This window comes from Zingiber officinale, chromosome 7A (genome assembly GCF_018446385.1).
Source record: "Zingiber officinale cultivar Zhangliang chromosome 7A, Zo_v1.1, whole genome shotgun sequence".
NCBI classification, from domain to species: Eukaryota; Viridiplantae; Streptophyta; class Magnoliopsida; order Zingiberales; family Zingiberaceae; genus Zingiber; species Zingiber officinale.
In genome coordinates, this window is record NC_055998.1 from 76,541,026 (window position 1) to 76,564,020 (window position 22,995).

Here is a 22,995-nt window from a genome sequence, read left to right on the forward strand (position 1 = left end):
ATAATAAATAAAATAATCTACCTCACGAAAGACCACAATTTTTTTTTTAAAAAAAAATCAAAATGTTTTCTTCAAGATTCATGCGTCATAACAAACAACATGAAATTAAGAAATAATTAATCAATTAATTATATTTTTTGTTCCAAAAAGGTCGCGCTGGGGTCCACCGCCTGCCTTACTCCTGCCGCATAAAATGCCTGCGGGTGCGACCTGGCGCGACGCCCATTCGGCCTATTAGTGAGTGCATGCTTGTGCGATGGGTTCCATGCGGTACCTATCCTCGATCGCCGTTGGTTGCCTTGATAACGGTGATCCGAGGCTCGTTAACGTGATGATAACTTATGCGGAGCCCGCATCGTCGGTTCGCTGCCCGCACCCCAAACCCCTAGGTAAACAAATCGTTAAAGAAGAATTCGATAATCCTCGGTCTCGCCTTCTTCAAATAGCGGAGCATGACGAGAGGATTCCGGGAATCAGTCTTCGTCTTGCTACTGTTGCAGAGCATTGGATTTGCGTTTCTTTCTTCGATATAGAGCTATTGGATTCGATGGAGGGAGCAAAGAGCGTGGGGTCGGTGGAGGAAGCGGCGGCGACGACGGCGGAGAAAAGGTCAAGGTTTCGGAGGATATGCGTTTTCTGCGGGAGCCAATGCGGGAAGAAGCCGAGCTATCAAGAGGCCGCCATCGAGCTCGGAAAGGAACTGGTATGTTGCTTATTTTCGGGAACAATCTCTTTTTTTTTTCTTTCCTGATCCCGTGGATTCAAAGAACTACTGCGCTTTTTTTTTTTTTTGCCGTATTTCGTTAATTTTTCAATGGGGTCTTCGTCGGAAGCAATGAATTTTTAGGGATTTGTTTGTTAGTGAATCTTTCTCTGCGGATGCACTGGACAAGGTTTCATCTTTTTGGCCTTTGGCTTCGAATCTACGCTTTTTGTTTTGTTTTTCCCCAAAGAGAGAACAGAACCGATTGCATCTCGAAGAGAGGTTGTCGTTCAAGGTCTGATCGTGCTGTCGGAGGATTATTTCCTGGCGTTTTGGCATGATGGATTGCTAGCTGTAATCTGTCTGTCCCTCGATCATCCTTCTCGCGTGATCTCTGCCGATCGCACGAAGAAGAAAGCAATATTCTATTTGTTAACGGAGGCTAACAATGTCCTTCCATGGGATCGGAAAGAGCTGGCCATGGCGTCCATTCCATTAATTGTGACTCAATCATGGCTTTGTTTTTCACTAATTCTTCCTTAAGCCATGGAAAACGACAATTAATTAATTAGCAATCCGATAAACGCTCTCGGTTGATCTGCATGTGTTGTTCATATCCTCATTTGCATGTCCTTCAGGTGAACAGTGGCATCGATTTGGTGTATGGAGGCGGGAGCATTGGGTTGATGGGCCTTGTTTCTCATGCAGTTCATGAAGGAGGTCGCCATGTCTTGGGGTCTCTCTCTCTCTCTCTTTATTTTCTTTGATAATTCATTAAATTCAAGTGTTCAAATTTTACTCGATTAATTTTAAAAATATATGATCTTTCCTCTAGTTTGTCACAGTTTATGCACACTTAAATTTAAAGACTGAAGTTCAAATTTTAATCCTTTTATTTATGTTCCGAGCGCTTTACCACTATGTCACTCTTTCTTATATATAGTGTAGCTACAGAAGTATGTAAAATTTGCGTGCTTACATTGAATGTTCTAACAAATTTACAGGATATAGTTCATTTTAATATATCGTTTCTTTCTTATTAACTTATTAATTGAGTTGTGCCTCATGCACTTATGTCCTTGTATGCAGTGTTATTCCGAAGTCTTTGATGCTAAAGGAGGTGAGTTAGTTCTCTGCAGCTCCCTCTCTTTCTTTTATACAAATTAACAATGAATGTGAATGAAAAGCACTGTTTGTTCTTTTGTTGCTGTTACCTGTAGTTAACTGGCGGGCCAGTAGGAGAAGTTAGGGAAGTATCAGACATGCATGAAAGGAAAGCTGAAATGGCTCGCCAAGCAGATGCCTTCATAGCTTTACCAGGTAGATAGACTTTCTTAAACACTTGCTAATTAAAGTTCTCTCAGTTCTCCACATCGATTAACATCGATCGATCACGCATCAGGTGGTTATGGGACACTGGAGGAGCTCCTGGAGGTGATTACATGGGCTCAACTTGGCATTCACAAAAAGCCGGTAGACCAAACAAACTTCTCCTTCAGTTCTTTATCTTTTCTCAATTTTGTTTCTTCTTCTGGTTCTAATTTTTTGCTTATAGAATTAGCTTTTTGTGAAATGTAACGTAAGTGCATGCGTATCACACCTTCCATTTTCTATAAGCATATAATATAATAATAAGATCAGTATTAAAATAGGAGATAATGAGTTATTTATAAGGAGAAGTTTTATTGAATACGTGAATGGTGAAGAAGAGAATATTAAGATGAATATGTGGATATATAAAAATGAAAAATATAAGACATGAGAATAATCAATGTTATACTTATTAAGAACAAACCGAGAAATAAGTTTAAGATGAAAATATGTACGTAGATAATTAATAAATAAACGATGTGAAATTATAAAAGTTATACACATTTAGCAATGGTTGTTATATATTCTTTAATCTTTATTTCCTAAGTTTTTCTTGAAATTGATTGAACACGTCACTATGTATTTATATAGTTGCGTTGAGTTTCTTTTGCTTGGTCAATCCTTCGGCATCTCCACTTGTGTTTTTCTTTATATCTAATCAAAGTCTTCGTTACAGGTTGGACTGTTGAACGTTGATGGGTTTTATAATTCGTTGTTATCATTCATCGACGTGGCGGTGGAAGAAGGCTTCATTTCACAGGCTGCGAGGCACATAATTATATCTGCCCACTCCGCCAAGGAGCTAATGAGGAAACTTGAGGTACACATAATTAACAACTAATGTGAACTTATGATTCACGCACTGCAATTTTATATTGTCTTCTTCCAACTAGCTCCCCTCCTCCGTGAGTCCGTGCATCAATATCACCCAAGAAGATTGATTTACATTAATAAATTCATGTAGTTAGACCAATAATAAATACTCTAATTAAGTAATATAAAACTCTTATAAATATCTATATTACACGAGGAATAAGATGAAAAGAAATTTAATGAAATAAAATAAATTTTATTTATTTTATATAGCTGACTATATTTAGCAGGATAAAATTTGCTTGTTGTTGTAATATTTCAAGTGTAACAAAATTCAAACAAGTAAATTTTGAGTGAGTAATCACCTACATTTATGCACCATTAAGATTAAGATGTGAAAGCCTCCAAAATTATAATTTAGGTGTAAAAGAAAAACAACTCAATCATGTGATAAGTTGGTTTGCAACTCGCTAGTCAGCATGGAGATATTTTTGAAATAGAAAATAAATAAATTGTCCCTTTTTAGCTTTGTGAAAAGATCACTCTGTTTCATAATCACAATTTTTTGGTCATCTTTTCCCTCTGCGGTGAAGAATTTTGATTATTTCTTTTTTTTTTTTTTTTTCCATTTTGGTTTTATTGCAGGAGTACATACCGCAATATGAATCCAAATTGGTGTGGGACACTACTGAGCAGAAGCACCTCAGCTTTGTGCCGGAACCAGAGTCCGGTGTTGCTTCATAACTTCTCCCACCCCCGCCGACTCCAATCCTCTCCTCCTGGTCACTAACAGAACTCACTATACCCCAAACACCAAGTATAGTAAATAGCAATCAGAACTTCTTTGTTCTTCATAAGCTTCTTGTATTTAATTATATTCCATTCCTCTTCATTTCCTTTGAATTCATGAGTGGAATGTGTTTCTTGGATGCCACTCCACAGGAAATAGAAGATTATTTGATGAAATTACTTCTCATTCCTCTTCAGTTTCTTTGACGAATGGTGTGTTTTATTGTGTGTTGATTGTGGATAATGATTGGATGAATGAATGTCGTAAACATGACAGAGGATGAACCAATCAACTTGTACAAGAAAAAATGACCTAGCATTTGCATATTTTGCACGAGTATGGTGTTTACAAAACACAACCATTTGAGGATGCATGTTCTACCACCCAAAGGTGTCGAGCAGCCTAAACTTTTTTTTTTTTTTTGAGTGGCTACTCATCTTGTCGAAGATGACTAAAACATAAGTTTAAAGATTTCCTGGAATGACTTGGCTGACAAAGATTGCTCATCAAAATAGGGCACCATCAACTAAAATGAACAAAACTATTCTAACAGAGAATGGTTTGAAAGTACATGTTAAAGACAGATGGATCATAGACAAGTTTATAGCTCAAGAAATAGGGAAAAATTATCGAAGCCAAAAATATATATATAAAGACGTTTCCTTACAATATTTGTAAGATAAATACTTGTTTCACCAGAAAAATAAGTTCTTTTTATACTAGAAATATAAGTTATCTTCATCGAAAACCAAACTCCACATGTGGCTAACTTAGGCGTTATCATATATTTTACCTAAACCCTGATGGTGTTGCTTGTGGACCAGCTCCAGTTGCTTTTCTCATGGCTTTTGATTTTGCCAATTGCTCATCATAGTTCTGTTTCAGAAAATTCGTGTTTCGGAGTTGAATCCAGAGGAAAAAATCGTGTTACGAAAAGTAGAGCGTTACCTTTTTCTCAAATGCATCATCTTCTGGCTTAATGGTCTTGTCTGCAATACCATAAGCAATAGCTTCTTGTGCGTCGAAATATCTTGGAAGCTCTATGTCCTTCTTAATCTCTTCCTTTGGCTTACCTATTCCTTTGGCTAACAACTCCAATAAATACTCAGTGTTGGCATCAAGTTCCTTCGCCTGTGAGAGATGCAAGAAAATATTACCACGATTCATGGTATATCAATGTGTCAATAATATATCAACGAGTAAGTCTTGAGAATCACCTTGATCCACATGTCGGTAGCTGCACCACTGGATTTGTACACCTTCGGCAGATATAATTTGGCTGTATGATCGCTTTGTGAATTAGCAAGAATTGCCAATAAAAAAAAAAAACAGATCTATTGGAAGGTGTGCAGTAACATACTGGAAGAATTTGGTTGCAAGCCGCGAAAGCCTTTGGCACCCAGAGATAACAGCATTGCTGCCTGACCATATGCCATGCCGACATTTATCGTATAAACCTTGGGTTTAACATACTGCCAAAGAAATAGAGATAAAATGTCTGATTCAAGAGAAAATGCAGCATAATTAACAAAGTTCACATGTTCAATTTACCGCACACTAAAATAGATAAACTATGTTAGGTCATTGTGTTTACTCATTAAAATTGATGTCCATTTGCATAGGTGGCACTGAAAATTTTGACACCTGATAGTAAAATATCAAAAATTGATGATAAATTGAAGACGGAGAGCTGTATGAAGAAGGCTAAATGTTGTATATTTGCAATGAAACCATGTAGATAGAATGCTAAACAACAAACTTAACTCAAGTGCTCGTAAGGCCTAAACTCAATCCAAAACGTATAAACTAGTTTACTTACGGCTATCATGTCAGCAATTGCATAAGCCTCAGTTTCAGATCCCACAGTCTCTCCCTCCACATTCTGGAAGTTGTTATATAGTATGAATCAGTATTTGGTGAAAAATATGAAATTTTTTAGCTATTTCAGAAGAATATATACTCCAATAGGATATACAATAATTGAATAAGTAAATGTTTACAGCAGAACTTACTTGAGTCCCAGATGAATTGATGTAGAGATATATAGGTTTGGATGAGTCGTCATAATCTAGCCACATAAACTGAGCAACAAGAAGCTCAGTGACAGCTGGAACCATCTGTTCGATACAACATAGAATCAGGTTCGATACAACACATTTATTTAATTCTTTATTGACTAAATATATGTGGCTTACAGGCATGCCAAGGTAAACTATTCGAGCATCCAAGAGCAAAGAAGGCAAGTCTGGAGGAGCACTTCTTAGTCTTCCATATCCTCGACCGCCTCCACGATACATACTCACACTCATATTGTAGTTTGATGAGGCCTCCGAGCCATTTAGACTGTACATCCCTCCATTGTCGATGTAACTTCTTGCAGAAGAAATGCTTTCCTGTAAGCATCAAAAGGAGGCTTAAACACCCGCTTAGATATTTGAACAGAGATTTTGAGGCCAACAAATTTAGGCAGTTATTACCTCTGTGACTTTTGTTGCTTGACGTGTCACAGGGTTATCTTCAGTCAAGAACATGTCCATTTGCGACGGAGTAAGGCCATACATGGACTGAGGAAAATTCTCATAATTTTGCTTCACTGTTATAGAAAAAAGAGGTTTCGATTGAAAACACATACAACAACAAAGTCTATTTGGCAAAGTATCTGCAATTATGAACGAGGAATAAGGTTCGAAAGTAGAATAATATTTTTAAAACAAAACAAAAAAAAAGATGATAACTGAATTTGTGATTCTGTTCTGCAACGGAAATGACCAAGAAATTAGCAAGACATTAAACTAGCACAAGCCCAAAAGTTCAGCATCTGAGGAATAACTTCTTTACACTACATGGAGTGGAAGCCTAAACATATACAAAGGATTATGATCTCTGATGGAAGAAAGGCTTGTGCAGTAGAACAAAGCTAGGGCAGTAATGTGGGCGCCAATTAAGGACATCATATCACTCATACTCTTGAGGTTTGCATGTGAAGAAATTAAATAAGCCAATGTCTAGTTCATTTACACAGTTCTTTGGAAACAAGACAGCCTTTGCATGCTAGAATAACTGGCATCTCATAACTCAATTCCACAAGATGTTTATCAGATCTATTCAGTAAATTATTAGCTAAGTTTCCTTATAATAGTATATCCCGTAAACTTAGTGCAGACAAGAACTTGCCCCCAAAACATACCCTACTACTGCATATCTAGCACGATAATGCCTCAACAAGCCATTAATATGATATCATTCTGAATTTACACACTAAATGAAGGAGAACCATCTAGCTCCTAGAAATTTAGAACAGTACAGTTTACACGAGAAAAAGAAAAAACAGATAATAGCCTAGACAGTTCACATGCCGCATGGAACCTTGAGTTTTTTGTTCAACTTTTAACAACATACAATCATGATAGTCAACTTGAACCTATCAAAAATGTACTAGGTATCCAAGAAGTTCTAAATGATCTAAGACTTCTTTACACAAACTTATATTGCAGAACAAGTCTTGTAGTTGATTGATATCCTTTTGGAATAACCTCTACTTTCCTCACAGCCTTCCCTCTCTAGAGTGACAATACCAATGAAAGCAACATAGTCCAGTGATATGCAGCACTATCAGAAAATCATAATCAGAGAATTGTATACTAAATTCTATAGTAAGGTTCACAAGGAACTTACATCCCTCCTTGAGATTTTCCTCCCGGAATTTGCGGGGTATGTGATCGTAGTTGTTGGAAGACCGCGACTCGCATCTACAGGCCACCCTTTTCCTCGAAGCGAAGTCAATAGATCTACGGGTACTTGCCGAAACCTTGGAGAAGTTCCAAAAAGAGTTTTTGGGGAAACCAGAGACGTTGTCGAAGGACGAGGAGACAGAGAGAGTGCGCAGCGCGATCGACATGGATGAAGCTTCCTGCCGAGGCCGATGAGCCGAGGAAGGGGAACAAGACAATAACCCTAGCGTTCGGCCGATTTGTTATCTATGTTTTTCGCTATTTTTTTGAACTGTGGAACTCGGCACGTGCGTCGCACGCTCCGTTCAAGTGGCTATGAATGGAAGTTTATTTGGAGAAGCAAAACTCTGATTTATCTCAAAGAAAAAACATATAAAATAAAAAACTTTATATTTATTTTTTTAATATATTTTTATATTAACATAAAATGACGATAAGCCAAATTATAAATTATATATATTTTTTGAGATTTTAACTTTAACACAAGTTATAGTTTTATTTGGTTAAAAATAAAAAATGCTAATCTTAGTTTCATCTCGCAACCTTATTTTTAAATAGAGTGGTCCAATAAAAAATGACTATTTAGGTGAATTGTAAGTGCTTTATGATTTATTGATTGATAGAAAATTTTTATGAGATTAAATTTATCACATTAATTAATCAATTGGAAGAACGGGATACAATGATTATCTCAAAAAAAAAAAAAAAATTGTTACTATTTAATCAAGGTTATAATTACATAAAAAATTATATTAAAATATTTTTTCAATTTAATAAAAATATTTTTCATATTACTATATTAATTAATATAATAATTTAGATTAAAACTATTTTAATTTGGTTAAAAAAGTCAAAACTTGTTTTAATATTGTGATAACAATTTTGATTAAAATTATTAGATATTTTATCTTTATTTTAGTTAAAATTATTTAAAAATTATTATAATAATTTTGTTTAAAATCATTCTAAATTATATTAGTTTTGATTAAAATAATTTCAAAATATAGGAAACTTTTTAAATGAAAATAAAGGATGCTTATTTTTTTTAAAAAAAATTTGCCCTATATATTTATGAAGTCAGATTATACTGGTTAAATAGATAGAATTTAATCTATCCAATTAATAAATAAATAAGGGATCAGACTGATGTAGAAATCCTGGACCAAAATCCCTGCCCATATATTTATCTCTTAAAAAAAATAATTTACAAAGTATGATTTAATAAATAAATCAATTTATTTCAATCAAAATTATATATTATACATGTAAAATAATTTTTTTGATTTTATAAAAAAAATAATGAAATATCTCATTGGGTTTGTGACACGTGTAAAGTTGTTACAGGAGGTGGTCATGCTGGTCCACCGTCCACCGTTACCACCAAACACCTCGATAAGAAACAGAGAGAGAGGAGGAAGGAATCAAAGGCAGTTTATGGCAGCCCACGGGAAAGACGGGAAAGCAGAGAAGCTCCGTGGCCATGGCGCCCATGGTTTTCCCTTTCCTTCCATGAAAATGGTATGCCTCCCTTATCGCTTTCTTCTCCTTATAAGCCCAACAATTCCCCTCTCCATCGCCTTCATCCAACAGGAATCACCCAGAATCGCCACTCTCCCAAATTTGGGATCGGGAGCAAAAAGTTTTTTCCTTTTCGGAGAAGAAAAGACAAAGCTTGATCATCAGCACTGCGGCCATTGGACATCGGCTAATGTTCTCCTTCCTTCCTCTGCTGCCCTAACTACCCTCCCCCCTTATTTCCTTCTTAAAAATCCGAATTTTCCGTGCTCTTCGAGTTTGGAGGTTCAGCATTCGGATACTCGCTTAAAGGTTTGATTTTTTTTATCGCCTCGGAGTTGTTTTTCTCCGATCAAGGACTTGCCCTTTGTTTTGAATGAGGGTGGGAGGCAACTTGGTTGCCGACGACCGCGACGGGAAGGTAAAATCGGCCCCCGAGAAGAGCAAGGGACTTTCGAGGAAGAGAAAGCGGAGGAAGAAGAAGGCGGTCAGAGCGGTTCAGAGGCTGTTTGAGACTTGCAAGCAGGTTTTTGCGGAGGGCGGACCCGGAGTCATTCCGTCGCCTGAGAATGTCGATCGCCTTCGATCTTTACTTGGTACTTATCCAGCCCAATGCACCTGTAGTACATTTTTATTAGTTTAATATAGGATAAGTACAGTGATCTATCATATCTATATCTTAACCATGCGTCTCTTATCCTGAATGATTAGTGATTTTGAATGGAATTAACTTCACTCTAATTTAACATGGTATTAGACACCTTTGAGGGAGATTGAGGTGTAACCAACCTACTTAGTGTGGGATAAAAGTTTGGTTGTTGTCGTTATGTGCATGAAGGGGCTTGTTAAAGATGAGGTGTTTGTTGGCAGTGGATGCCGCAGTTTTGGTAACTGCTGCAGTTTCAAAAAAACTTCCCACTTACTCTTCATTAGAGCATTTCCAATGCAACTTTTTTAACAGGTTTGTAGAATTGAAAAAGCTCAACAAAAAAGCTCTAATGAGTGGAAACATAAGTTTTGGGGTTTTTATTTTAAGAGCAGGTTTGATATTTCAAATCTGCTTTTTTTCTCTTGAAGATGGAGTCATTAATCATTGAAAAATTAATATTGCATGTTTGATTTTTTTAAAATCATTAAATATTTTATTTAATAGTTAAATTATACATTTTTCTTTTGAAAATAAATATATTTGATAAGTTAAAAAAAATACAAATGACTATAATTAAATTAAAATTCATAAGTTAATTAAATATTAAATAAAAATTATAAATTAAATTAAATTAAAAATCATAAGTTTATTAATTTATTAATTAAAAATTACAAATAAATTAATTTAAAGATGAGAATTAAATAAAATATTGAATAAAAATTATATAGAGATATTAAATGAAAAAATAAAAATAAAAATGTATGATTTGTGATGTAGGACCCACAAAAAAAGTTGTATGGAGGTTTTTTGATTGTGGAGAGAATAGTAAGGGGGCGTTTGGTTTAGGAGAATAAGAGTAGGGAATGGGAATGAGAATCATTGATTGTCATTGTTAATGTTTGGATTATAGGAATATGAATACAAATAAGGGAATGAATCCTTGAAATTGGGTAATAACCCATTCCCATGTACCTCCCCTTCAATGAGTCATTACCCTATTTTCATCAATCAAAATATTCCCTTATTCCAAAAATACCCTTGACCTAAAACTTAAATTTTCTCCCTTAATATCAAATATCAAAATATATTTATTTATTTTTTCTTTCATATCACTTCTCTCTCCTTGTTCTCTCTCATCATATTTTCTCTCTCATCATTTTACCACACACTTTCTCTCTCATCATATTTTCTCTCTCCTCAATCTCTTTCATCGCACTCTCTTCCTTCTTTTTTCTCATCATACTTTCTCTCTCATCATACTTTCTCTCTCCTCAATCTCTACCATCGCACTCTCTTTTCTTTTTTTTTTCTCATCACACTTTCTCTCTCCTCAATCTCTCTTGTCACACTCCCTCCTTTTTTTTCCTCAACACACTTTCTCTCTCATCATACTTTCTCTCTCATCATACATTCTCTTTCCTCAATTTCTCACATCACACTTATTATTCTCTTTTTTTTTCATCACACTTTCTCTCTCATCATACTTTCTCTTTCACCATACTTTCTCTCTTCTCAATCTCTCTCATCACGCTCTCTCTCCTCATTTTTTCTCATTATATTTTCTCTCTTCATCCTCTCCCATCATACTTTCTCTCACATTATATTTTCTCTCTCATCATGCTCTCTTCTTCACACTCTCTTTTCTCATTCTCTCTCATCACACTTTCCCTCTCTTTATTCTCTCTCATCATACTTTCTCTCTCATCATTCTCTTTCATCATATTTTTCTCTCTCATCTAATTTTTTCTCTTATTTTCCTTTAAGGGTGAAAAAGGAAATTTTGATTTATTCCGATAGAAAATATGCAACTAACCAAACATTACTTTTAAGAGTGATATCCATGTTCATACCCATTCCCATTCCACACTACAATGATTCCCATTCCGATTCCTATTCCTAGGAAAGAACCAAACGCCCCCTAAGTTTTTCTATTTTTGATGTGGCATTGATGTGGCATATTGGAAACTAAAAAAAAGCTTATGAAGAGGTTTAACTATTGGAGATGCCCTTATTTATGCATCCAAGTAGAGATGAAGGGTGGGAGGAACTCTTGGTTTTTTGGGTGTCTAGGAATCATCTTCGTCTCTGCAAGAAGAACATCTATAGAAGGAGAGGGATTTGGTTTGTGAAAACTGTGAAGGGTGGTTCATTTGTAATCATCCCTATGACGACAAGCACAAGTCTCAGAATCTATGAAGAAATCTGCTCTAAGTGTTTCATTTCTGCATTTAATCATGCATTTATCTGTCGGAAACTACATTAGTATCAGAGCATATTAAATGCATGTCGAAATAGCAAATGAAATCATATTATATAGAGGCAAAAATGATTTCGTTGTCATTCATCTTGAAATCGTCGTGATTGATTTGTAAAATACGACGGCGAGTGAGCACTCGACACTACTGAGAGCACGCTTGACACTCGGTGGTGGCATCAACAAATCGGGTTATAGCCCCAATCATGTTTTCATGGAGTTCAGCGCTGCCGCCTACCGCGACTACTAGCACATCGACCAAGAAGCCCTCCCCACCGATCTCCTTCGAAGAGACATGGTGGTGGAGGACTATCCGTACGCCATTGATGGACTTCTCCTCCGATCGGCGATCGAAAAGTGGGTGAAGTATGGACACGGCAGAGGGAGGGCAATGTGGAATAAGAAAGTGCACTGGAATTTTTTTTGAGCATATTAGAATGAGTTGCTATCTGAGACTAGGGATCACGGGCCAAAGACTTTGAAAAAAGTGGATCCATGGGAACTTATGCAATAAATTCCTTTTTTCTTAGAGAGTTGAAACCATACAACTTTATATATATATATATATATATATCCGCTACCTTAACGACCCCCTAGTGCTTGCCCCACAGATATAGAGGGAGGTAAATGCAGGTACACATGTGTTAGGCGCATGGTGGCGTAAACCTTAGGTCGCCAATTCCTGAAAATTGACCCTTAGCCATTATGTCAGAGATGTCATGCGCTCACCGTCTGCGCTACGTCTTGGGGGCTTATATATATAACGAATGGATGTCAAGTGGGTGTTCGGACTTGACTCACACAACTCAGATTCTGCTGGCTCTAGAAAAATGTGTTTTACTTGATTGTTATGTGTTCTTAGTCTGTTAGTTCTATGCTTATTTTGAATTGAATTGAATTGGTTTCTGGTTTGGAGGTTTTGTACTGTACGACAAAATGACTTGAGGAAGGCTATCCCGGAGATAGTGTACGATCCTGCTTATGCAGTAAAAGAACACATTATAAAGTTTGATAGATTATTCTGGAGAGTAGCATATTTTCCTATCCTTGATAATTACTGGATTTAGGCATTGGTTTGATCATTGCTGGTACATCTCAACGAAGTAGCACACCATATATAGGAGCGTTATGAGGGACACATCACATATGTGGAGTTGGTCAAAGAGCTAATTCACCATGTAGATCATACAAATGAGGGTGTACCACCTTCTCGAGAGGATTCGGATGACATTGAAGAGGATCTAGAGGAGAATCCGAATGAGGTTCCGACTGAGGATCCTATAAAAGGTTCTAATGTCAGCCTGACTGATAGTATAGCCCCAGCTGAGAATAGAAAGATAGGGTTTGTGTTAGCTACTACTGCACTAGTGTTAGTCCTAGTGGGAGTAGTTATGACCTATCTATTTTCTTAGAGTGGTTTATGGGTTCATGTTATTGTCTTTATGTTTATTTGAACTAGCATATGTGTTATGTATCAACAACATGTTTAATTGAATGGGTAATATAGATGAATGTTTTGTGTTAACTTTATGTTTGTTGTAAATGACTGGTTCATTTATTTGATGAGTTATATGTAATATAGTTGAACAATGTTAATTAGATTTGATCGTATGAATGATGAGTGAAAATATTGTTACTCCTTAATTTTGTAAATCAAATCAAATTAATATTGAATTAATCATGAATTGCATATATGTATTATGGATTACACTGAATTGCTAAATAATGTATTTATTTATGCTAGATTATTATGGCTATTAAGAATATCATAACTAAACTAAATAAAGAAGAAAAATTAAATGGAGATAACTACAAAATACGACACCTTAAGATGTACTATATACTTGAGAAACAGGAAGTTCTTGAAACTATACCATTAATTGTGGTATTAATGGCTATTTTTCAAATATTGTTCTTACTAGTAGTACTGATATTAATGTTTAAATTTGACATGATAGATTAGGGCATATCAGACAAAAACGAATGAATAAATTAGCTAAAGAGGGCTACTAGATGCTCATGCTAAGATTAACTTGTCTGTATATGAGCATTGATTGTCTTACTAGAAAACAATTAGGAAACCATTTGGTAAGACTGTTAGAACTGAATCATCATTGCAATTAATCCATTCGAACATTTTTGGTTCAACAAATGAGAAGGTTAGTGATGTAGCTTCCTATTTCATTACATTTATTGATGTTTGTTTGATTTCTCATAAATTTGAGCATTAAATGACTTTAGACGTTACTTGAATGAAGTTGATAATCAATTAGATCATAAGGTTAAAATCTTATGTATTGACCGTGGAGGTGAATATTTGTCTAATCAGTTCAAGACGATATGTAATAATAAATGGATTATTAGCAAAATTATGACCTAGGAGTAAAAAGTGTATCTTTTGTAAGGTATATGATACCCCTAAGAGTTATGTTTTTATTGGTGAGTAACAAGATGAAACCATCTCCGAAATAGAGTCGAGAGATGCAATTTCTCTCGAAACTGATTTCCGAATGAGAGGTGACGTTGATAAAACTATTCCTCTATTTGCAATAGAGGAGGACGATGATACTTTATCAATAAATAAGATATCACAGGAGTTGTCTGAATTTGGTCAACCTAGTTGGAGTAATTTACCAATGAATGAGTTGATTTCTCAATAGTCCAACCTACAAAGAAGTAGTTGTAAAATTATTCCTTATAAAAAGTTTAACATTGAGAATAAGACATTTATGATTCTCCTAGTTGATGATGAGGAACCTCGAACGGTTGAGGAAGTATTAAGATATTTAGAGAAAAGTTGAAAGTTGCAATGAATGAAGAAATTGAGTCAATGAAAAAGAATCAAGTTTGAGATGTAGTCGATCTTCCTCAAGGCCAAAAGACTATTAGACATAAGTAAATTCTCAAAATTAAGAGAAAAGGGGATGAATATCGATACAAGGCTTGTTTGGTTGCAAAAGGCTATATCCAACAAGAGGATATTGATTTTGAAGAGACATTTTCCCTTGTCATAAAATTTATCTATTTATGGTCTAAAGCAAGTGTCAAGACAATGGAATATAAGATTTAAAATTATTTTATCTTATGATTTTAAAATGATCAATAAAGACCATTGTGTCTATTTCAAAATGGTAAAAGGAAAGTTTGTAATATTCTCATTATATGTTGATGATATACTAATAGCTGGAAGTCACATGGAGTTTGTGATAGAAGTCAAAGCATGACTTTCATCACAATTTGATATAAAAGATATGGGAGAAGCTGAGTACATCTTAGGTGTAAAGACCATAAGAAATTGATCAAAAACACTTTTGGGATTGTCTCAAGAGACTTATATTTCTAAGATGTTATAATACTTCAATATATCAACTTGCAACATTGAACAAACACCTATAGCGAAAGGTACTGTTTGAGCAAAAGTATGTATCACAAAAGTCCTAAGGAAATAACCCAGATGAAGAATATACCATATGCCGGTATTATTGGTAGTTTAATGTAAACTATGTTGTGTACACATCTTGATATCAATTATGATGTTGGCTTAGTTAGTCATCTAAGGACCGAGACAATAGAAAGCGATGAAGAGAATATTCAAATATCTTAAAGGGGTAATATATTACTGTCTCTATTTTCAAGGATCTGATATGAGCTTGAAAGGTTTCACAGATGCAGATTGCACTAGGGACATTGACGATAGAAAATCCACATCTAATTATGCCTTCTTATTGAATAGAGACGTCATCTCATTGAACAACAAGAAACAAACTTCTGTAGCATTGTCAACAATGGAAGCTAAGTATGTGGCTTGCGTAGCGACTGCGCAAGAAGCCATTTGGTTAAGAAGATTTTTAAAGCATCTAAATATTGCTCAGGATAGTGGGAGTCATGTTACAGTTTATTGTGACAATCAAGCTGTCGTCATAACTTTTTCTAAAGATCATAAATATTATAGTAAAGGCAAACACATATCTATTAAGTATAATTTTGTAAAGGATATAATTAACAAGAAAAAGATAGTTCTTGAGCTATGTTTGCTATTTTTTTACTAAGTTATTGACTAAAGAATCATTTCAAAGCATGTGAAGTATGTGGGACTTCGTAGAATGTAATGTATTATAAAGACTATTGGATACATTCAATGTATATGTTATTATTGAATTATGGATAAATGTCTCGTTAAGCATGTTGGCAGGTTGAAATTGGTCCTCTCACATAGATAATCATCTCTATTTGTTAAGTATAAATTGAGGCAAGACCATTGTTTATGAGACAACTAATGTAATTGTGAATGGAGACATACCTATAAGCTGGGGTCAATAGTATTAAGATAAAATAGTTGTAAATTGATAATAATCGGAGTAAATGTATCCATCATTTACTAAACTTGCTAGAAACCAGATTAGAATTCATGAGTTGAATTTAGGATTAGACACTAGGTATGCCTAGATGAAAATCTATACAATGCTAAATTTGTGAAAAACATGCGCTCTTTATTAGTAAAGAGAATAACATCGTAGCATGTGATTCATACCACATATGTTATACCGACAATAAGGGTAGTAAGAGAATGGATCCCTACTTCTCTACTAAGTGAGATCTTTTAGATTATAAAATAATCTCGGTTTTACGTCAGTGACTTTTTGGTTGTCTATTTGAAGTTATAATACTGCTTTAACATGCATCTTAATGACTATGGTTGATTCGGTTTATGGAACATGACTAAGAAAATGACTAATTAAAATGAATGGATTCTAGATAAAAAGGAAAAGTAAAATAGATTTATATTTTTGATATTTATTCACTAGTCGACCAATTACATTTTTTTGTTTAGTATTAAAAATGTGATTGCGAATAATTGTAATGACCGGAGATATTGAACATGCTCTTGACATAATAGTTATTATGAGAGATTAGAGATATTCATGTAAATCATTTAATCTAGGGTAATGCAAGATATTGATGTCTCCAAGAGCGGCTATATAAGGTGTAACAACTTTCTTAGCAGTACTCGCTTAGTGTGCTTGTTGTCACACGAACCATTTTTCCTTATGTATAAATTGAATATTCTTATTTGGTCTTTGTGATTTAACTTAGACGAATGAGAGATGTTGGTAGTGGATGGCGTAGTTTTGGTAACTGCTGCAATTACAAAAAAAAGTGCCCACTTACTCTCCTTTATTTATGCATCCAAGTAAAGATGAAGGGTGCTTTAAGTGTTTCATTTAATCGTGCATTTATCTATCTGAAACTATAGTCTTCCCATCCTTTAGTCTTATATGAACAAGTACAATTGATCTAGGTGTTCGGGCTTCGCATGACTAGTTATCTTCCCTATTGGCTCGCCTACCGGGTGAATTCAAAGCACAACCTATACACACTTAAAAGCCAACCTCTAGGATATTCGTCTCGTTTGAGATTTTTCTAAATGCTTTACTACTATACCACGCCTGGGAGAGCACAAATGATCTATTTGGTTTATATATTAAGAGGGTATACTTTTCCTAAATCACTAGTAATTTTGAGATAAGGGATAAACGAGCTCCATCCAAATTTAACAATGTGATTACTTAGATAAGTTAAATTAGAGCCGCTAATCATCAAGTTATTATTGATCCATATGGAGGATAAAGCTTCCCTCGTAACGTCTTAAGCTAACTATTTGGTTGTGCCTATGTTCTTCATCTGATATCCCACTGAAGCTTACCATGACTCTCAGATACCTTGCCTTAAGTTTTCTACATCATCTTACTGCAATATCGTAATGTTTCTGCAGGATTAGTATCAAGCCTTTTGTGGAAGCTTCACTCGCAGACTTGAGATGTTTTAACTGAAGTTTTCTTCTCAAATTGAATCTAGAGGATTTGAGTATAAATGCAATATGCCTGAGCTCATCACATGCATTTAGTTTGCAAAATTTTATGGTCGCATGGATTCAGAATTAGGCACAAATATTTATCTGTTTACTTTGCATGAGATTCTTTGCTCAATTTCCTGATTATGCTTTGTGCATTTTGTCTATCTATATGATATGGTTGTTGTATTGTCGTATTCGTATAGATACTTTGAAGCCTGATGATGTTGGTCTAAGTCCAAACTCGCCATATTTTCAGAACTTTGGGATTGATGGGCCTCCTCCTGTGACATATTTGCACCTCTACGACTGTCCTAATTTTTCAGTATCGACTGCTCCTTAGTTTTCGTTACTAATTGTAGTAGCATTTCTCATTGATTCGATACTGCATTTTGCAGATTGGTATCTTTTGCCTGCCACAAGCAGCTGCAATTCCACTTCACAATCACCCGAGCATGACTGTTTTTAGTAAAATCCTTCTCGGGTCCATGCACATTAAATCGTACGATTGGGTTAATGACCCTCAGAGCTCAAATGTGAAAATCAAATCCTCTAGCGGTGTGTGAGCTGTCATATTACTTTAGTTTTTTTAGGAAGAATGTCCTTTCTAAATTAGTCGTTTTTTTGCATCTCTACAGGTGCATGTCTCGCCAAGGTGAACACTGATGCTGTATTTACAGCACCTCATCGGACATCTGTTTTATACCCTACCACTGGGGGTAACTTGCATTGTTTTACTGCAGTAACCTCTTGTGCAGTGTTAGATGTCCTTGGACCACCATACAGTGATGACGAAGGGCGCACTTGTATGTACTACAAGGAATATGCATTCTCAAGTTTCCCGGGTATGCTGTCTATGTGATAGTAAAATGTATGAACAATTACATGAGTTAAGAGCCTAAAAGATTGATACCTTATTGCATAATGAGTAACAAAATGGTATCAACTATTGAGTATCGATCTTGAGATTGGATTACTGATTCATATCTATTCTAGTGTAGCAAACTTTAAATGTGTGTGTTTAATGATACGATTCATTGTTTCAGGTGATGCGACTTTGGCATTAGGCAAGAATGAGGAGCACGCATGGCTCGAAGAGAGTGGGAGCAAGCCACATGATCTTGTTGTGCGCAGAGCAGAGTATAGAGGCCCGAGGATTTTAGAGCCTTGATTTGTGACTTGCAAATGTACAAAGAAAATAAAAGGATATCGAAATAAGAAGCTTGGGAAAAAGGTCATGGGCTGAAATTCCTTCTGCTACCTAATATATCGGTTTAGGTCGTAGTGGCTTAGTTACGGTGCAGAACAATCTTAGGTATATTAAAGCTGATGGAACTTACATACGATGCCTTTCTGATTTTCGCAAAGCCTGAAATTGAGTTTGTCAAGGGCTTTTTGTTTTTGCCATTTCTTTTTTTGAGGTGCTATTTCGCATGAGTTTTGTAATATCTTTTTGTATCATCGATTTGATGATGATTGTTTGGGATTCTCTTCAGCGTATCGATCGTAAAAAGTTTCCATTTTGGTGATGTTAAATCTTGGTGTTTTATGTACATGGTTGGGTTGGTTAGTTTGTTGAACACAGCTATATTTAACTGAGTTATCGACTATTTTGGCTGCATGGTTTCGAGAATAGTATGTTTATTGTTGGAATCATCGCAAAATACCGTCTTATCTAGCATTACCATTCGATACGGGAGTTTGTTTTGTGATAAGCTATTCACATATTCATAACCTTTGGCATGCAATGTAGATATGTTCTTTGCGAGAAAAATGAACAATACAATTGTTTTCCTTTGTCTTGTGTTCTTTGCTCTAGGGTCAAAGGTTAGTGATCTGGAAACGCTTCTTGAACGGGAGGATGTAACTCTTCTCTCTTTTCTTCTCCTTGAACACTTTGCAAGATTTACCTCTTGGGTTCTTTCCGCAACTGATGTCTGTTGTTGCTGCCGCAACTTCCATAGCGCGTTTTGCTTTCCTTTGTCTTATCCCACATGCATTACAAAGAGACTGCACCATGAAAACATATATGCATTAAGCCGTAGTTCGAACTATCTTTGTTGTATCAGTCAGCACGGGCGAAACATCTCATTCTCTATACGACTCCACAATGACTCGCAAAACTTATGCTACAACTTACTTTGTAAACAATTACTTTGGTCGAGTGGAGTGGTTCGATTACTTTGTTTTCGATGTAGATTTGCATCGAAGAAAGATGTGTGTAAGTTATGACCAATATGTATATCGATACCTTAGGTCCCCCAGGGCCACTTCTCCACAAAGGTGTCTTTGTGGTGCCGCAGTTGGAGCACATTCTGACGGCAGCAGCTCTAGACGAATAGTGGTTGTCGGTTAACCCTTGAATTTCTAGATCTTGAGCAATTGTCTTGCCTTTTCCCTATCCTTTTGTGACCGACATGAGCATCTTTCCGGGTGATCCATGAGCACCTTCTCTGGCATGTCGAAAGTGAGACAATTGCCTGATGATTCTACTGTTTTTGCTGCTGCTACGGCTGTTGTTGTCACTGAAAGGCAGCACAATGCCGCTTGAACCACTTCTGAGAGAGGCCAAGAGGCTAGAAGTAAAACAACAAGGAGTGCTTAGTCGATCGAAGAACACTAAAATTGAGTGCATCTCTTTCAAAAAAGTTTTCTGCTAGTTGTTGATGGTGCTGATCATGATGCAATGACTCGAGAATCATTGAATATGAAGACATAAAGGCACGGTCGGCCGACGGAGGGAATCCGTGCAAGCTTCCGTCTTGTTTGCTTTGGAGTCATATCATGGAGAACAAGGTACCATTTTTGTGATGAAGATGGGAAGGAATATATAAGATGAGAACAAGTTTATCGACATTCAGCAATAGCGACGACGAGTAAATGGTAAATTTCTTCCATTAGCTAGTGGGATTTACCCATTTGAAATAGACATGACAATGGACAAAGTACAGTTTGAATTTTTTTGACAGTTGAAACGTATAGTTATGATAAATTAAGACTTTATTGCTATTGTCCATAAAGTTTCAATTTCATCAACCATGGTTGTAGAAGTTCTTGTCGAAATTTATCATTTCGACCTTCTTAGAGGGTTAGTACAAAAGAACTAAGGTTTCATTATTTTTCTATTAGGTTTCGGCTTGAGGTTCTATTGTATTGTTTAAGTCAATTTGTTCGATAAAACAGTTATTCAAGTTTAGCTTGATTTTGAGTTTTATTGAAAAGTCTATTGTACGTTGTCTTAACTTATTTTGTAAAAAGTTATTTCAGATTGGGCAGTATCTACATCTTTAGGAGGCTCTGCATCTTGGTTTTTCTTTCACATGAGCAAAGCCTCCTTTTCATAGACAATCCCTTGATCGACATGTTTACTGACCTGATTTGCCTTTATGCTCTATGCCGCCTGATGAAATTTTGATTTGGTAAGAATTTATTTATGTTTAAACTTAAATTCAAAGCTCAATACATCTAAACGAATATATCTCAATCTCGATTGCTGATGCCACCACCAACCAACCGATCTAGATCTTTATTACCTACCAAACGCTCGCCTTGGAAATCTTATCGACTAACAATAAGCCAGCCACCGCTGCTTCTCCGGCCATCCTCCGCCACGCTTTATGGAGCCAAAGCCCACCGGCAAGACTGCGCGCAGCCCGTCATGGCCGGAGCTGCTGGGATCCGACCACTGGTCGGGCCTCCTCGACCCCCTCGACATCTCCCTCCGCCGCCTCATCCTCCAATGCGGCGACCTGTGCCAGGTCACCTACGACTCCTTCAACGGCGACACCCATTCCAAGTACTGCGGCAGCTGCCGGTACGGCAAGCGCAGCCTCCTCTCCGACGTCTTCTTCCCCGGCGCCGCCGACTACGAGATCTACGACTACCTCTACGCCACCTCCGAAGTCTCCGTCCCCGACGACTTGCTCCTCTTCCCCCTCGCCGGCGACGGCGCCTGGAGCAAGGACTCCAACTGGATAGGCTACGTCGCGGTGTCAACCGCCGTCGACGGGGGGCGGGTGATCTACGTGGTATGGCGGGGGACGATCCGGACGCTGGAGTGGGTAGACGTGTTGTTGCCGGATCCCGTCAAGATCGACACCATTCTCTCCTCTAAAACAGAGGAGGCGGCGGCCAGTTGCAGGGTGATGAAGGGGTGGTACGTGATCTACACCTCGAGCAACGCTGACTCCCCGTACACCAAGCGGAGCGCGAGGGACCAGCTCACGTTCGCCATTAAAGCCCTGGTGGAGCTGTACAAGGAGGAGAGCCTCAGCATCGTGTGCGTCGGCCACAGCCTCGGCGCCGCCCTCGCCGTCCTGAGCGCCTTCGACATTGCGGAGAACGGCCTGTCGAGAACCGGCGGCTCCGGCGGGACGACGTTCCCGGTGTCCGCCGTGGTGTTCGGGAGCCCGCAGGTGGGAAACAGAGCCTTCAACCGACGCCTGGAGAACCTGCCCAATCTGCGAGTTCTCCAGGTGAAGAACAAGACCGATCTCATCCCGCAGTACCCGAGCCGTCTGCTGGGCTTCGCGGACACCGCCGGCGCGGTGCTGGAGGTAGACGGCCGGAAGTCGCCGTACCTGAAGCAGTCGACGAACCCTGGCGACTGGCACAACCTGCAGGGGATCCTACACGCTGTGGCGGGGTGGAACGGGCCTTCCGGAAAGTTCGAGCTGAGGGTGAAGCGCAGCATAGCGCTGGTGAACAAGTCGTCGGACTTCCTCAAGGACGAGTACCTGGTGCCGGGGTTGTGGTGGGTGGAGAAGAACAAGGGCATGGTGCTCGGCGCTGACGGCGAGTGGGAGCTCACTCCGCCGCCGAAGGACGGCATCCCCACCCCACTCGGGTCGGAGAAGACTGGGAATATTCCGGCGGAGGAAGAGTAGCAGTCCGTGCAGTGATTCCTCTGAGCTGTTCGACCGATAAATCAATCATTTCCATTGCTAGATAAATAAATTAAAATATTAAAAATTATGTCGTGTGTTGTTTATAATATTATTTTATTTTTAATAAAAAATCATAAATTATTCATAAATAATATTTATGAATAATATCTACAAATAAATTTTATTATCAATAAAAAATTTTATCCAAATAAATAAATAAATTTGTAATACCAGACTCACTACAATCAAATTTAAATGAAACTGAAACAAATTTAAATTCATAAAAAATTAAGTCAAAACTATTTTATTGATTTTAAATTTGAATTGACTTGATTATCTTTTTAAATAAGTTTAATCAACATAAACTTACTTTGATACGGCTTTATTTCTAATTCACATATAGATCGTTTATTATAATTAGTTTAATATTGA

General features: G+C 37.0%; 4 protein-coding genes across 4 annotated transcripts; 3 read left to right on the top strand and 1 right to left on the bottom strand.

Moving 5' to 3' along the window:
- The first annotated feature begins 247 nt into the window (after nucleotides 1-247).
- Nucleotides 248-3,909, top strand: LOC122000191 (cytokinin riboside 5'-monophosphate phosphoribohydrolase LOG7-like). Its single transcript, XM_042554679.1, has 7 exons — nucleotides 248-703; nucleotides 1,342-1,439; nucleotides 1,793-1,823; nucleotides 1,924-2,023; nucleotides 2,106-2,176; nucleotides 2,751-2,894; nucleotides 3,533-3,909. The coding sequence occupies exons 1-7, from the start codon at nucleotides 257-259 to the stop codon at nucleotides 3,629-3,631; spliced, it is 990 nt and encodes a 329-aa protein (XP_042410613.1). The 5' UTR covers nucleotides 248-256; the 3' UTR covers nucleotides 3,632-3,909.
- Nucleotides 3,910-4,303: 394 nt separating this feature from the next.
- Nucleotides 4,304-7,660, bottom strand: LOC122001574 (ATP-dependent Clp protease proteolytic subunit-related protein 1, chloroplastic-like). The gene is made up of 9 exons (XM_042556400.1): nucleotides 7,353-7,660; nucleotides 6,155-6,270; nucleotides 5,873-6,070; nucleotides 5,690-5,794; nucleotides 5,497-5,559; nucleotides 5,038-5,149; nucleotides 4,895-4,956; nucleotides 4,626-4,808; nucleotides 4,304-4,553 (listed from the first exon to the last, which is right to left on the bottom strand). Exons 1-9 carry the CDS (start codon nucleotides 7,573-7,575, stop codon nucleotides 4,467-4,469), a joined length of 1,149 nt encoding a protein of 382 aa, XP_042412334.1. The 5' UTR covers nucleotides 7,576-7,660; the 3' UTR covers nucleotides 4,304-4,466.
- A 1,151-nt stretch (nucleotides 7,661-8,811) lies between these two features.
- On the top strand, nucleotides 8,812-19,172 carry LOC122001575 (plant cysteine oxidase 2-like). Its single transcript, XM_042556401.1, has 6 exons — nucleotides 8,812-8,926; nucleotides 8,999-9,519; nucleotides 17,884-18,002; nucleotides 18,076-18,235; nucleotides 18,316-18,522; nucleotides 18,724-19,172. Exons 2-6 carry the CDS (start codon nucleotides 9,300-9,302, stop codon nucleotides 18,846-18,848), a joined length of 831 nt encoding a protein of 276 aa, XP_042412335.1. The 5' UTR covers nucleotides 8,812-8,926; nucleotides 8,999-9,299; the 3' UTR covers nucleotides 18,849-19,172.
- Nucleotides 19,173-21,022: 1,850 nt separating this feature from the next.
- On the top strand, nucleotides 21,023-22,654 carry LOC122001576 (phospholipase A1-II 5-like). The gene is made up of 2 exons (XM_042556402.1): nucleotides 21,023-21,096; nucleotides 21,200-22,654. The coding sequence occupies exon 2, from the start codon at nucleotides 21,295-21,297 to the stop codon at nucleotides 22,561-22,563; it is 1,269 nt and encodes a 422-aa protein (XP_042412336.1). The 5' UTR covers nucleotides 21,023-21,096; nucleotides 21,200-21,294; the 3' UTR covers nucleotides 22,564-22,654.
- Nucleotides 22,655-22,995: the final 341 nt, after the last annotated feature.

What these genes read in the sequence shown, in the direction of transcription:
- LOC122000191 (XM_042554679.1), top strand. Translation starts at nt 257, where the DNA reads ATGGGTTCCATGCGGTACCTATCCTCGATCGCCGTTGGTTGCCTTGAT. An exon ending in TCGAGCTCGGAAAGGAACTG is followed by an intron (nt 704 to 1,341) that starts GTATGTTGCTTA and finishes CATGTCCTTCAG; the next exon opens with GTGAACAGTGGCATCGATTT. An exon ending in GGAGGTCGCCATGTCTTGGG is followed by an intron (nt 1,440 to 1,792) that starts GTCTCTCTCTCT and finishes CCTTGTATGCAG; the next exon opens with TGTTATTCCGAAGTCTTTGA.
- LOC122001574 (XM_042556400.1), bottom strand. Translation starts at nt 7,575, where the DNA reads ATGTCGATCGCGCTGCGCACTCTCTCTGTCTCCTCGTCCTTCGACAAC. An exon ending in TCAATTCATCTGGGACTCAA is followed by an intron (nt 5,560 to 5,689) that starts GTAAGTTCTGCT and finishes AACAACTTCCAG; the next exon opens with AATGTGGAGGGAGAGACTGT. An exon ending in ATGATGCATTTGAGAAAAAG is followed by an intron (nt 4,554 to 4,625) that starts GTAACGCTCTAC and finishes TTTCTGAAACAG; the next exon opens with AACTATGATGAGCAATTGGC.
- LOC122001575 (XM_042556401.1), top strand. Translation starts at nt 9,300, where the DNA reads ATGAGGGTGGGAGGCAACTTGGTTGCCGACGACCGCGACGGGAAGGTA. An exon ending in TCGCCTTCGATCTTTACTTG is followed by an intron (nt 9,520 to 17,883) that starts GTACTTATCCAG and finishes GTATTCGTATAG; the next exon opens with ATACTTTGAAGCCTGATGAT. An exon ending in TGCATTCTCAAGTTTCCCGG is followed by an intron (nt 18,523 to 18,723) that starts GTATGCTGTCTA and finishes TCATTGTTTCAG; the next exon opens with GTGATGCGACTTTGGCATTA.
- LOC122001576 (XM_042556402.1), top strand. Translation starts at nt 21,295, where the DNA reads ATGGAGCCAAAGCCCACCGGCAAGACTGCGCGCAGCCCGTCATGGCCG.